The sequence below is a fragment of the Centropristis striata genome, chromosome 16, assembly GCF_030273125.1.
Source record: "Centropristis striata isolate RG_2023a ecotype Rhode Island chromosome 16, C.striata_1.0, whole genome shotgun sequence".
In the NCBI taxonomy this organism is placed as follows: Eukaryota; Metazoa; Chordata; class Actinopteri; order Perciformes; family Serranidae; genus Centropristis; species Centropristis striata.
In genome coordinates, this window is record NC_081532.1 from 6193538 (window position 1) to 6209256 (window position 15719).

Below are 15719 nucleotides of genomic sequence, written 5' to 3' on the forward strand. Positions count from 1 at the left end.
CACTGTATCTGTATCTGTGCATTTATCACCATCACTTGTTAATACCAATACAAGCTTGACAGAACAAATGTGCCTCATTGAAATACAGCAGCATGTTTAATACATTAACCACATCTTGTTCATTTTTTTATTGCTTTAGTGATTTATTTAGTTAGCTGATAAGGAATCCTTGATGCACAGTGACTTTCCTTTCAAACAGCGATGAAAAAATGTGACAAACACTCAAATGCTCACTTTCCAAATGTATGAAAACATAGAATTGAAAATTCCATTGATTTGAAAGTGAAACTTTTTTCTTTTGACTATCAAACGATCTCACTGGTTTGAAGCTCGACTGTTGAATGTAAAAAGTTGCTTCTCTGCTCCTTCACAGAGAACAGCAGCTGTTGCCAGATTTAATTTATGTCAGCTACTGTAGATTTCACTGCACCGTGACACTATTTCAAGGCAGAAAAAGTGTCAACAGGTCTACAGAAACTTCTTTAACTACTCCTGCAACATTTTTTCCTGCTTTTTACAGCCACCTTACAAGCCTGCAGGGTGTGAGTGCAACTCAAAAGACTCACTATAGCCAGAGTGCCACTTAGATAATACGTGATATTTTGGAATACAATTATGAAGTAGTTTATTTTCCTGTGCTGAAACCATAAACATCTGAAAGCTGTTAACTCAACACTGCAAAGCTTTTAATTCAAAAAGGTGCTAATGCAGCTTGAGAGGTACAAAAAAAAGAAGTTTGCTTAGATTCCAGCAACGCATGCCTGTCTTTCCTGTATCGGTCCATAAAGTCCTGTTCTGCATCTGCACTGTGTTGTCCTGCTCTACATCTGCTTCTATTGTGTTGTACCTCTGTACCCATTCTGTCACAAACACAGCTGGAGAGCGAGCGTGTCTAAACACGCAGAAAAAGATGCATAGGAATGACGACCGACAGCATTCCTCCAAATAACATACACTCATGCACACAGACGAGTTTGGTTTCTATTCTTTGAACTCAAAACCCCCCAAGTGATCCTCGTGAACACTTGTGTGCATGTGAGATTATTTACGACTACAATTATTTCCTGCATGACAAGATACATATTTCTTTATCCAGACCAGCCAGTACCTGAGTCAGGAAGAGATTAATGATTACTGAAAAGCTAAACAAAAAAATGACTACAACAACACTGGAAACAACTAGAGAGAGAATCAAAACGACTACAAACAGACAATAAACTACTTTAGAGAGACACAAAACAACTATAAATAGAAACAAAATGACTACAACGCGACACAGAGTTAAGTTAATAACTACAAGAAGAGGCAAAAAAGTTACTACAAAAAAAAAAATCATTGTACAAAATGACAAAAGGACTACAAACAGACAGAAAACAACAACAAAAAGAAGCTAAACAACTATAAAGAGACTCAGAAATAAAATGACTACACAAGAGACACAAAACAACTACAAAGTCTCAAAATCTATACAAAGAAACACAAAACAACTACAAGGAAATTCAAAACTATTACAGAGCCACAAAAAAACTATAAAGTGACTCAAAACAACAGCAAAGAGACATAAAATGACTGCAAAGAGACACAAAACAACTACAAATCAACTCAAAACAACAGCAATGAGAAATAAAATGACTGGAAAGGGTCACAAAACAATTGCAAAGAAACACAAAACAACTACAAAGAGACACATAACAACTATAAAGAGACACAAAACAACTACAAAGAGACTCAAAATCCATATGATGAAACCCAAAACAACTACAAAATAACTTCAAGGATACTCTAAAAAGGAATACAGCGACACAAAACAACTACAAATCAACTCAAAACAACAGCAATGAGAAATAAAACGACTAGAAAGGGTCACAAAACAACTATAAAGAGACACAAAACAACTACAAAGAGACACAAACCAACTATAAAGAGACATAAAACAACTATAAAGAGACACAAACCAACTATAAAGAGACATAAAACAACTATAAAGAGACACAAAACAACTATAAAGAGACACAAAACAACTACAAAGAGACACAAAACAACTACAAAGAGACACAAAACAACTATAAAGAGACACAAAACAACTACAAAGAGACACAAAACAACTACAAGGAAACTCAAAACCGATATAAAGAAACCCAAAACAACTTCAAAACAACTTCAAGGATACTCTAAAAAGGAATACAGCGACACAAAATAACTACAAAGAGGCAAAAGAGAAGACAAACAGGGCCAAAAACAAAAATCAAAGACAAGAAATAACTTCAAAAAGACCAAAACATTCATACATAGTGACACAAAAGGACTATAAACAAAGAGACAACAACAAAAGGAGGCTAAACAACTACAAAGGGTGTTTGTTGTTATGTAGGAGAGCTGGTGGTCTGGGTCCCTGACCTCAGTCTGCATCTTAGACCAACTTTGTGTTCCCTCTCTGTGCAGATCGAAGGTTCTATCCTTTTTACTGCATTATAGTCACAGTGGAAACCTCTTCCCAGACACAAAGGGAGGGTTAGAAACCATATTTCCTACACACACACACAGACACACACTTGTGCATATACATATACAACCTGCGACCCACAGGGGAAACATAGTGTAATTGATTTCTGACACTCACAAGGACACTTGCACCGTCTCTTATTGTAAGTCATGTCCCCGGCAAAAGCAACTTTACAGGCCTGCGGAGGAATCTATTCTCAAGCAGAAGACAGGTTCATAATGCTCATATTTCAACCTCAGCACATCTTGAAAAGAATGTTACTGAATAGCTGTTCCACACTGCTGAACCCGGCTGTGCTACTCTCTGCAAGCTGCCTGATCTGTGCAGTGAAAGACGAACAGGAGTGCAGCTCAGTCCCCTTTCAACACAAAACACATAATTCACCTTAATAACTGCGGCTGCATAATAAAACAAATATAGCAACGGTGCAAGCACACGGAGTAGTTTTGAAGAGAGGTACAATTTGGTCTCCGTTCTCGCTTGATGAGCTGATCGAACTCTGAACAGCCTGCGGTTCTGTCGAACTGTATCAGTGACGCCCCACTGTCCCGCTTCACCTGTCCAATTTTACTGAGCCACAGGCTAGCAGCTGGCCAGCAATGGAGGGAGAGCTCAGAGATAGAGAGGAGTGGAGAAAAAGGACAAAGTGAAACACGGTGAACATTTTTGTTAAGCTTTTAGAGTGCTTCAAATATTGTTTTCCAGAACTACAGCTCTCCATCTGTTCATCGCAGTCTTTTGCTTCAAGCTAGTGTACAATGTCATATAAGCCATAATATGCAGAAACTGCAGAGAGTTCACTTCACTTCTTCGCACTTAAAGGGCCAGGCAGTCTGATTGCTTTGGCTCAATTAGGTCACATCACAGGCGCTAATAGGCATTAAATGCTAAATGGTGTCCGTTTCGACCTCCTCAGGAACCCGCTGAAGCTCATTAAGAAAGGTGACAGTCTGGAAAGGAACATCGAAGAATATGGTCTCCAATCAAGTGCTGCACACACACATGGGCATGACCTCAGCGCGCACACACATACACACAATAATGGCAAACAATACCAAATAACAACACCAGGCTGTAATTGCTCATGCAAGAAATAGAGTGAACTGTGAAATGAACAGGAATGGAGGCAGCCAATGAGGTTATTTGGCCAATCAAAGGCATCAACGCATGACTGGTCCAGACATACAGGCCTGAAAGACCAAGCATGACATTACTTGAATTTGTCCCTCATCTCGGACATGAAAAAAGGGCCTCAAAAGCAAATGTAGCATGGAGCAGAAATTGTCCTGATCATAATATTCTAACCCTTTCCCCTTAGTCATAATGAGCAATTGATCATTTTGTGACTGCGGGTGCCCCTACATACACAAGGAAATAAATTGCTTCCCATTCAGAGTATTTCCTCCAGTCATAGAGCACAGGTTATAACATCATGCTCTACTTCCCAACAGCAGATAGGATCTGTCACAGATAAAGCCACATTATTATTTTCCGCTGAGAGGATTGAGTTTTGTTGACGTCTTTTTTTTCCCCATCCCTTGTCTATTGTGGAAGATCTGAGCAGACGATGGTATTGATCTAGCATGTTGTGTAAAAAAAAAAAAAAAAAAAAAAAAAAAAACATATTTTGCAACATCTTTGTCTGTTTTTCTTTTGTAAAAATATCTCCTCAGCCCAGAATCCTGAACTCACTTTTGGCTTTGCTTAACATGCCTCAGCTCAAACTCCAAGGTCAAGAACTTGCTGATCATGTTTCCTGTGTGTGTGTGTGTGTGTGTGTGTGTGTGTGTTTTTACTGTAACACCTGCTGCTAACTGGATTTTGGAAAAAAACTTTATGTACCGCATGGTTAATCTGCATAATATGTTTTTTTTCCCCTAAATCTGTATATTTTTCTAATCTGAATATCTTCTAAAGACTGTATATAATTGTTTAAGTCTGTATATTTTTTAAGTGTGTATATTTTGCTATTTTTCTACTATTTGTATAGATACATACTTACACATACTTTCTATTCTTTGTTGGAGTAATTGGAGCAAAACCAAATTTCCCATTTTCTGATTCTGATGTGCTTCCAAAGTGTTGCATTCAGGGTTTATCTAAAGACTGTATATCATTTTTTAAGTGTGTATATTTTTTAAGTGTGTATATTTTGCTATTTTTCTACTATTTGTACATATACATACTTCTATGTCCTTCTATTCTTTGTTGGAGTAACTGGAGCAAAACTAAATTTCCCTTTTTCCGATTCTGATGTGCTTCCAAAGTGTTGCATTCAGGGTTTACGAGCCCAACATTAACCACTGAATGAGAAGCGTGCCTTCACACCTGCCTTCGTCCTTACAAGGGTGAAATAGCATTCTCTAATCCACAACCTGGCCTAATCCTGCAACTGGACTCCGGGGGTCAACCCTAGACGATGTGGGGCCCGCGGGCACTCACTCAGCTCCGGGGTTATTATTAGCTGAGCTAGCTCAGCCCCTCACAACAGCTGCCACTGCCCTGCAGCCAGCAATAACTCCCACTGAGGAACACATGCAAGCCATTTCACTGATGGAAACACTAAGCATCGCACCGACACGGGACGATTTATACACAACTCATACAGCCTCTCAGAACAACACGGTCGACTACGCAGACAAATGTTTACATGTGTGTCTGGCTCGCACCACAACAGCTACTCCAGCCTTCAGATTGAGCCGTTATCTCAGAATGAACATTGACTTTCTGAAAGCTGGCACCACGGAGCTCAAGTTTGTCCTTGCGCATCTCCGTCTCACCACATCACAGTGGTGGCAGGCCAACAAAGGCTTTTGTATTGCAGTGAGCTGCGCAACAAAAGCTACACAAACACGCCGATAGCGTTCTGTTGACGGAGGGGAAAAAAGAGATTGAGAAAAGTAGAGAAAAGACTGAGGAAGGAAGAAAGAGACAATTATAGAAGAGGAAAGGCAGCGTGAAAATGTTTGTGATACAAGTGTGTGTGTGTGTGTGTGTGTGTGTGTTTGAGAGAGCAAACATGTTGAATAAAGAGGGAGACAGGGAGATGCATTGCGCCCGAGACGGACCGGCAGTCGAAGATGAATCCAGTGCAGAGAGAAATGAAGGGAAGGAGAGACTGTGTGGGCCACGTGGAGATGGATGGATGGAAGGAAGTGGGATGTTGTGTCACCTGGTAGAGAGAGCTGTCTAGCTCTGGCCAGACCTGAGATTTAGGAGCAGTCAGCTGCACAGAGAGGAATAAGAGACCAAAGAACAGGAGGAGGAGGAGGAGGAGGAGGAGGAGGTGGGGGGAATTGAGGCGACAACTGGCACTTAACGATATCATCACGCTCCCTTATCTGAACAAACAAGCCGAATGTACGACGTCTCCGAGTGTTTCCGAATCAAATAATTCATCCATGTGGGTCACACTTAATATGATCAAAGTTGCATGTTGCATCATAACCCCACGCACACTGGAGGATTTATTAAGCATTCAGGACGCCTTCGTCCATCTTCCCCTTTATCACTTCCTTCCCTCTTGTCCCTTCTTTTGCTGAGCTGTCTCTTATTCTGATGTTATAGTCTCAAAAGGCAGATTGTTAGGACCAGCAATGAGAGGGATGGTGCCGTGCAACTGAAATAAATGCTCCCCTGGGAATGATTTGTCTTGTTCATGTCTGCCCGGCGGAGTCCGAGCTCATCCACGGAGCCACTGAGCATGTGCGAGACAGGACAGCACAATGGAGATTTATCTATCTGCCTCTCCATATGCCAGGTGTCTGACTCGCAGGCTTAATACAAGAGTGGAGGTATAATGTAAACACTTTGAAAGAGGAGCTCGTATTCTGTTTTCTTTGTCAAGTCCTCTGTAAATCTTCCCTTAAATATTAATAAAGTCTGCTAAAATCTCACATCCTGATTTACTGTTTTAAGTTTGTGAGTGATTTTCTTATCTGTGCTTGTGTGTGTGTGTGTGTGTGTGTGTGTGTGTTTAGATCCCAAGAGAGGACCACACCACAGGATCAATCCTTCTCTGAACAGATGTGATCAATGAGGATTCTCCCTGTCTCTCCGTCACTCTCCTTCACCCAGTTTCTTTCTTCTTCTTCCTCTTCTTCCTCTCTTCCAGGTCTTATCGCTCACAAACACTCATTTCTGTCCCCGCTACGGGCTGGCAGGCGTGCACAAACAGCCGAACGAGCAAGTAAACAAATACAGGCATCTTCAGTGGGAGCAGGAATGGATCCACACTGTTAACAATTGGCAGGGACAGATGTAGCATCGGCTGGACTTCTTTAAGCCGTATTGACACCAGTGTGCTCTCCACAAGGGACAGAATGAGGAAGGAGGATTGGGTGAAACTTGTTTACCCGCAGCCTGTTAAAGTGCCCCCTTACTGTAAAATGGTAAAGTGTGATTTTCTGTGTCATTTCCTCCTGTTGATTGATGATTAGCAGGTTCGAGGTGGGACTTTGGAGGTGATGTTTTCCCATCAGAGCTTTCCACCACAAGTGGCTCCAGCTGTCACCCCCAGTCCCCCCCTCCCCCTGTCTGGGCACCAACAGGCAGGCCAACAGGCATTTCCATCACCAGATTGCCAAACCACTGGAGCATCTAGACCACAACACCCAAGGTGACCTTTAACAAAATAGAAAATGGCGAATAGCTGGGGTGGCTAGAGTAGAATACAGGAAACGTAGATATATTGCAGCTTCAGATTGAATTGTGATAGATTCTTTCCTCATGCTGCGCCACATTGTTGCACTCCTCCAGGTGACACTTCTTCCTGTAGTGTGTGCGAATGATATACACGCTTCCTCATGCATAGTCTAATTTGTTAGAGATGAAAAGAAGAAAACAAGCCTGTCTCCTCACTTTTGCTGAACTTGCTGCCTGTATGGTTTGAGCACATCTTTACTGATCCACTTTGTATTTCTTTCCCATCTCCGAATAATTCCACAACCACAAATATCAAAAAGCAGTGGTGGAAAAATAGCTCACAGCTAACTCCAAAGTATGCCAGATACATTTGAAAAAGCATCTATTTTGGCCATCGACCCTGTAATCCAGTCAGCACTCAAGTATCAAATACAAGATGATGGATAGAGGTCCCCCCACAGCAGACCCCCTCAATCACAGCTGGAATGGAACCCGCTGCAGAGTGGAGGTCTGGGTCCTGGTGAACAAGTTCTACCCACATAAGGTTTCAATCAGCAGAAAGCTGTGGATAGTACCTAGTACTTTTTGGTACCACAGTGGTCAATGTGCTCAGCGAGCTGAAGGCGCGTTTCCATTAGGTTCTTTTCCCTCTAGTGAGCCGCTGTGGGTGTGGCTTGGGAGAGAGGATCCACCAACTCCACCGGTTAGCGGCTCAGAAAGTACCTGCCTCAGGTCGGTACTTCCTGAGCTGCTACTAACTAGTCAACACTGATTGGATACGGTTCAGACAGTGACTTTGCGCAGTCTGGACGCTGAGGGTTTAACATCTCCTGCTCTGACTGCAGCTGGGAGAGACCACTGCGGGAGGACTGGGCCGCTTGTGAGTGCTTTGGGACGGCACCCGCTGCTCGTTAAGAAGAGTAGGAACGAGTCTCCAAAAGTCTCCACACTGTAACACCCAATGTTGCTAGTTTGTTATCATCAACTATTTTTTCCTTTTCAATACAACAAATATTTGTGCAAAAAGTCGTTTTAACTTAAAATATTGAGTCAAATAGCAAGATTCATTTGAGTTAACTCTGTTGTCTTTGTTGTCTTGACATAAACTTCTTTCGCAGCATGGAAACTCAAATATTTAAGTTGAAACAACATGTTGGGTTTTACAGTGCAATACGACCAGAAAAGTCGCAAGATTTGTCGCTAGTTGCTTTTTTGAAAAAGAGTCTCTAGAGGTCTGAATAGTCGCCGTCAACTCCGTTGGTTAGCCGCTACTAAAATACCTGTATGGAAACAGAGGCCGAGGGGAACTAACTAGTGGGCGGAGCCAAAACACTCAGCCGCTTTCCAAAAAGTACTCAAAAAGTAGTTCAAACACTGCAGAAAACTGATAGATCAGAGAGAATCATAACCAAGCTGACATGGATAATTCTGCACAAATCCGTAAATTTTTAAATAGTGGAGATCAGTTTAAACTGAAATTGGTGCTTTTGGATTAAACCACAAGTTAAAATTTAAACCTGAAATTGATATGTCTCAATCAGAAGTTGCTATATTTATAATTTATTAGAATACTATTCATAGAACAGCCTCAGATTGAAGCTTCAGAACAGTATTTTTCATCACAAGACTGAAAGAAATCAATGAGGATTTTCAGTCATCACAGTTACAGATATTGACACATTATACCAGATGATACTCGTACTTGTAAATATTACATTTTCTGTACTGAATACTCATTTCATCCAAGGATGGACAAGCTACTGTAAATATCGATCACCCCAGATTTAAAAAAATCTTCGCCCGCAATTGTTGCCAATGAAACAATCCTCAAGTATCACATGAGGATGATGTCATGACAGTTTCATGTGGTGTCACTCTGTGTGATCATTATATAGACATATGAAACAAGTGCTCACAAAGACCAAATAGGCCTTTTAACGTGCTGATTTATTTTTACAAATGTGATTTACAACACCACTAAACTCCAGGCGAAAGTGGTTGATTTCATTTTAACCCAGCTTGCCCCAGCAACGCTTCCACTGACACGTCCTCCTTCTTCATCCTCATTGTCTACGATTCTTCCTTCGGGTGATTTCAAGACAAATAAATAATGTTCAGTCAGTGACAATAACAAATGCACACACAAACTAGTATGAGTGCAACAGTGCATGAACACAAGCACGAATAGAGCATTCGTCATGTCATGCTTATGATACGAGTTAAAATGAATTATAGGTACATTATGTATTTCTCTGTATATGCTGTGGTTGCTAGAAGGACATTTATTTCTGTTGCGCTGTGCTCACACCTTCCTCAAAATGTAAATGACCCAGATTCTGCCAGCACTTTTCCCCCACAGTCCCCGAACTAGTAAGGCAAAAGAAAAAGGGAAAGATGTTGTTCTTGTTTGTATGTATGCGTGTTATCAGAGCCTGTGGGCCTCTGTTCGCCTCCTCCAGAGCTACAGCCGTTATCGCAGACAGCCTCGCCTCGACACAGTCACCAGCTCCCACTCACTTTCCTGCGGCTGTGGCCCCCGAGGCAGGCAGCAACCGGCTACAGGGCCCCTACCGAGGGCCCCATTGTCTCCGTCAGCACACTTTCAGCTGAAAACCCTCGGCGCTCTCCAAGCTCATTGTGAACGAGCTAACAGCCGCTCTTCAAAAGGGGCTAAACGCATGTTCATTAATTATCTGGATCCTTGTTAATTGGATTAATTGTTGAATAGAAACCGTGTTATTAAAAATGACGAAAACACAAGGGCAGGGGGAGCAAAAGGGGGGATTAATATCGTTTCTGTTTACTCTCGGGCTGTCAGAAGACACAAGCATGCACGGGCTCACACACACACACACACACTTACACACATTTAAGTATGCTCTGCCTGTCTAACACCGCGTCTCCTTCTCTCTATCTCTAACTGTGTTTCTATTTCACACACACATCAACACACACACAAGCCGTATGTGACCCAACTCAGAAGAATGAGCGCGAGGCAAGGTGCAAATTACCATGCACACCGTTGAGATAAGAACTAAACCCATTTTCAAAGCTCAGAATAAATGCCAGATTCTTTTTGATGCAAGAAGTCTGTGACTTTTTCCGGCGCTTATATTCAAAGAATAAGGGCGTGAAAAAAAGAGAAACATAAAGTCAACACCATGAACAATTTAGCTATCTCCAAGTCCTATGAAAAATAGGGTTTCTCATTCCCTCAGCCTATCTACACGCTCTTATCCACCAAAATCACTTATCAGTGTTTGACTTCAAGGGATGTTTTATCATTCTTGCTTTAAGATGGCACGCTGATACGGCAGACCGTTTGGATGACAGGACTAATATTACACGTCCTATGTAATCGGTGGAGGTGCAAATGACAAGCCATTGAACAAAAACTGTACTAGAAACTAAAAAGTGGTCACTGGTTGAAAGAATGACACTCAAATACCAGATACAACAGAAGACAAAGTGGTAGCTGGACGCTTAAATGCTGCATTTAGCTGCAGCTGGAATAATCCGGAAAATGTTTGCAAAACCTCAAGTTGAACAACAACTTAGAATCTTGGAGAAAATGTTGGTAAGTTTTACACATGAAAGCAAATGTTAATGGTAACAGACTTATTGCATATCATCTTTTTGTGCATTAGTATTTTTTCAGTGTTGTGTTCTTTCCAAAGTACGACCTAAAGCTCATGAATGCACCAAAGTCCGAAGAACAACTTCCCAAATTGGAAATGGGACCATTTTTCTTTTAAATCCTTCCAATGTACAGTGAATGTCTGAATTGAAATAACTTTCTTTTATGAACAAGATCATTTCTATGAACCATTTGTCTGTGACTCAATTACATTTTGATTATTAATAACATCAATAACATACAAAGAGCAAAGAAGCAGAATCCAGGTTGTTAAGGCAACTGTATCTGTCTTTGTGCTTTGATGTGGAGGCTCCTGTTGCCTGCTGCACGCCAAACGCTGTCATCTGGAGCCGAAGGACTGATTGCAGATATTTTTTGTGGGGCTACATGTTGGTGTTTTTTGTCCGTAAGCAAGTTTATAATTTGTATATACAGTATGTTGTAAACGTGTGGCATATATCTCTTAAGTTAATGATACAGCGACATCATTTCAGCCTAATTAAACCCAAGACATCTCCGGATATAGTTAATTTTCTTTGATCAATTTATTGGACATGCTGCACTAATACTAAAAGCTTTGACTTAATTTACTTTTCACTGTATCAACACAGTGGCGACAAACTGCGGCCAAAAGATCATAGTGCAGCTGTTGGAGCCTTGGTGCCCCCAGCGTGGGGACTACTTTCACAAAGACATGAGTGGGTGAGCGGCGAGCGGACAAATCCAATGACAGCCACGGTCAAGGCTCAGATTTAGCCAGGCCCCTCTCAGCCAACAGCTGTTAAAATCAAAAACGGACTAGTTGCGGTTTATTTTCGCACCGAGCAGGATGTGAGAGGCCGGAGGTAGCTGGGTTGTGTGTGTTCCCATTGATCAGGGATGTTAATCTTTGGAGGATATGGAGAGAGGTCCTCCCAAGGACAGGACAATGAAAAGGCCCTATTGATTAGTGGAACGTTGATCAATCGGTCCCAAGACAGATAACAAGATGTACAAGTCTTGAGTAACAAAGGGTATCTTGTAGGATGTGGACTGCACAGGTTGATAGATATATAAATATATATATATATATATTTTTTTTTCTTCTCTTTCATATTTTAGCATCCTAATGTGAAGCCTTCTAATTAAATCCACAATCAGCCTGATTCATAGGTTGGTCTTGGCAAGTATCCTAGCTCTGTCGCACACACACACACACACACACACACACACACACACACACACACACACACACACACAGTGTATGAAGTGGAAGACTGAACACATATTCAACCCACGTATGACTATTCAAATCAGATCACTTGTCCATACCAGATTAGTACCCCGACACATCATTGCTAAACCAATTACACTAGACCTTTTTAAATCTATGCAACAACTTGGGCTGCTGTTCTTCCAAGTAGTCACTGGAATGTTGTTTCCACACTGGATTGGCAGCCTTTAGGACCGTGCTCATGATCTTGTGTAACATAGAGGAGAAGGAGAGCAATACAAAAAGCCGCTGGCACATAAAAAGTTATTTATTAAATGTATTAAAAGTTTTTCTTAGAAAAAGATCTGATCGGCAAAGGGAAGTTGGCTTGTGATTGTTAATAATTGAAGTTGGAATGTTAATAAGTCAAAATAAGAGGACCATTACAAAGAAAGCTGGAAAATAACATTTTTTCACTCACAGTTTTGGTATTAAGTTATAAGATAACTGCCGACAGTGCCATACTTTTATGGTACAAAAAGATTATTGGAGTATGCACATTTTTAAATCGATATAATGTAGCTGTTAGCAGTGGTGGAAAGTAACTAAGTACATTTACTCAAGTACTGTACTTAAGTATCATTTTGAGGTACTTATACTTTACTTGAGTATTTCCATTTTATGTAACTTTATACTTCTACTTCACTGCTTTTTGAGACAAATATTGTACTTTTAACTCCACTGCATTTAGCTGAAAGCTTTAGTTAATTCACAGGTCAAGTTTTAACATGAAAAACATGATCAATTTAAAGTGATTAGACATTCTTTTTTTTAATTAAACTTCATAACAGTATATTAAGTGGTTTAAATGAGCCCTACTTTGAGAAAATTTGAACACTGCTTATATAAATGCATCCATCATAATATATTTAGAAGATATAAAATAATCTAAGTGGCTCCATTCTGCATAACGAGTACTTTTACTTTTGATACTTTAAGTACATTTTGATGCTGATACTTTTGTACTTATACTTCAGTAAGTTTTGAATTAAGGACTTTTACTGTAGTGGAGTAATTTCACAGTGTGGTATTAGTACTTTTACTGAAGTAAGAGATCTGGATACAACTTCCACCACTGCTCCATTTAGTATACTGATATAAGATTTAACTAAAAAAAAGTCTCATCATTTTAAATTGATCATATTTTTGTTAAATCTCGACCTGTAAAGTAAATAAAGCTATTAGCTAAATGTAGTGGGGTAAAAAGTACAATATCTGCCTCGAAATGTAGTGAAGTAGAAGTATAAAGTTACATAAAATGGAAATACTCAAGTAAAGTACAAGTACCTCAAAATTATACTTAAGTACAGTAATTGACTAAATGCACTAAGTGACTTTCCACCACTGCTAACAGCTACATTATATTAATTAAAAAATGTTCATTCTCCAATAATATTTTTGTGCCATGATAGTATGATATATAGATAATAGAGTAAAAAGTACAATATCTGCCTCAAAAATGTAGTGAAATAGAAGTATAAAGTATAAGTATAAAATGGAAATACTCAAGTAAAGTACAAGAACCTCAAAATTATACTTAAGTTCAGTACTTGGGTAAATGTACTTAGTTACTTTCCAGCACTGCTAACAGCTACATCACATCAATTAAAAATGTTCATACTCCAATAATCTTGTTGTACAATATCTGCCTCAAAATGTAGTGAAGTAGAAGTATAAAGTTACATAAAATAGAAATACTCAAGTAAAGTACTGAAGTAAAGGATCTGAACACTTCTTCCACCACTGGCTGTTAGAAAGGAAAAGCAGAAAGAAGTAAATCTGTGCTATTCTGTGTTGACAACACTTCTGAGGCATTATGTGCATTCCTGCGCACTGCACCGCATTGGCCCGAATTTCTGTCACTCATTGCACCAACCGCCACGCCCCGCCCCGCTTGTTCGGATCTGAGCGCTCATTGGTTCTCCCATTAGTCCCTGAAAGCCGCGCCGACCAATCGCCGTGCAGGAGGACGGAGCCTTTCCGGTGGAGCAGGCTGTCGCGCCTACAGTGGAGGAATCGAGCGTCCCCGAGCGCACACGGCGTAGAGGAGAGTACGGCGAGTCTCTGGAAGGAAGATAACGGTGTCTGTGTTTGCCCCCTCTCCACTCAAACAACAAGAACAAACCAAACCTGCGTTTTTTTAGGGGGGTTTACAGAGTCTTCTCATACCAAGGAGGAGGGAAGCGAGGGATTGGAGCCGCAAGTTTTTTTTTTTTCCTTTTTTCGTGTTTTTTTTTTCTTCTCCTTTTCCTAAAAGAGGATTTTCTGTGTTTCACGGTGGTTTGTTCTCCGCTCTCGCCGCAAAGATGATGGTCGGAGAGGTCGAAGTGAAGGAGCGACCGAGGCCGAGTCCCGACTATTTGATGCAATTATTAAACGAGAAGAAGCTCATGACCAGTTTGCCAAATCTCTGCGGCATCTTCACACACCTGGAGAGGCTTCTGGATGAAGGTAAGAGGGAGTCTGGGAGAAGGAGGAGGAGGAGGAGGGGATAGGGGGGCAGCGTGGCCACGGCGCAGTCCGGCTCGGCTCGGCTCCGCTGGGCGTCCCTGCTGCAGAACGGTAGCCAGACCCGTACGCAACACTGACAACGGGCACAAAGATATTGCACAACACGACTTAAAACTACTACTCCGCATCCAAACAGCAGGACAGCCCGTAGAGTCCTGAGTGGCTGTCTTATTCCAGTGGATCTCAGAGTTGTGTTGTTAGGCGTCCACTGAGTTTGTTTCTGCACTCTTGACTTTGTGGCGACGAGGCGAAAACTTTCTCTTACGCACTTAGAAAAATCACCATCACTGTCAGTTTATTAACAAAAAAAAAAAGCCCGAGCACTCGGAGCCCTTTGAACCACTCTTTAGGCTTATCTCAGTTAATTCACACGGGGCCCTGGTTCCACATGTTCCCCAGCAATTTAGCTCGTGTTAGCCACATTTTGCGCTAGCGAGCCTGGGTGTCTGCATTCCGTTGAACTCTTCAGGAACCAAAACGGTAGCGTCAACTTAGCTACGTCTTTTGAAATAAAGACTTAACCAGCCAGCAGAGCGGTTCACACACAATGTCAAGAAGTGTTAGAAAAGTTTTCTTTATTTTTTTGGCTCAGAGGCTTGTGTTAGTTGTTGCCCAGCGGCCGAGTGTAAAAGCAACGGAGGAATGTGTCTGCTTGTTGCCCAAACAATGGCCAGCGAGTTGCTGCTGGGAGGGGGAGTGCACCAAGATTATTTCAACCGTCTAACTTTTTTAATAAAAGGGACACCGTTTTGTTTGTCTCCCTCCACTACAGTATTTGTCTTCACGCGACGGTATGCTGCTCTCGGTTCTATTTCCTCCCCTTGCTGCAGCAGTCGTCGTGGGGTTTTTTTTGCCAGTCAAGCGTGCTCTACCAAAAATTGCGTCGCCTTTTGTCGGCGGCGCCGTCCAGACGGGATTTATCAGTCGATGTGTGTTTTCTTAAGCTTTGTCACTGATTTTGTTTTGGCACAAAGCCTCTGTGCTCGGAGACAATCCTTATTCCCCATTTCTGTTGATAGTATCAATAACATAAGCTGGTCTAAGCGGAAGGTTGGACCTATGCTTTATGTAACTGAGCTGGGGACACTAGAGAGCGCCACAGCCCCCTAGCACACTGTCCCCGTGCTCTGTGTAGTGTTCAACTGGACACCATGACACTTTGATGAATAGAA

At 41.4% G+C, this 15719-nt stretch overlaps 1 protein-coding gene across 5 annotated transcripts in view; it reads left to right on the top strand.

The window, feature by feature from the left end:
- The first annotated feature begins 14031 nt into the window (after positions 1–14031).
- The window catches only part of qkia (QKI, KH domain containing, RNA binding a), a 94607-nt gene continuing 92919 nt past the window's right edge, over positions 14032–15719 (top strand). For 2 of the 5 annotated variants that reach the window (XM_059353318.1, XM_059353320.1), the window contains exon 1: positions 14036–14487. In XM_059353318.1, coding sequence (XP_059209301.1) covers positions 14343–14487 — 145 coding nt within the window. In that variant the 5' untranslated portion in view covers positions 14036–14342. Of the gene's footprint in view, positions 14488–15719 lie in introns of all 5 variants that reach the window. The other 3 variants (XM_059353317.1, XM_059353319.1, XM_059353316.1) reach the window with 3 other exon arrangements.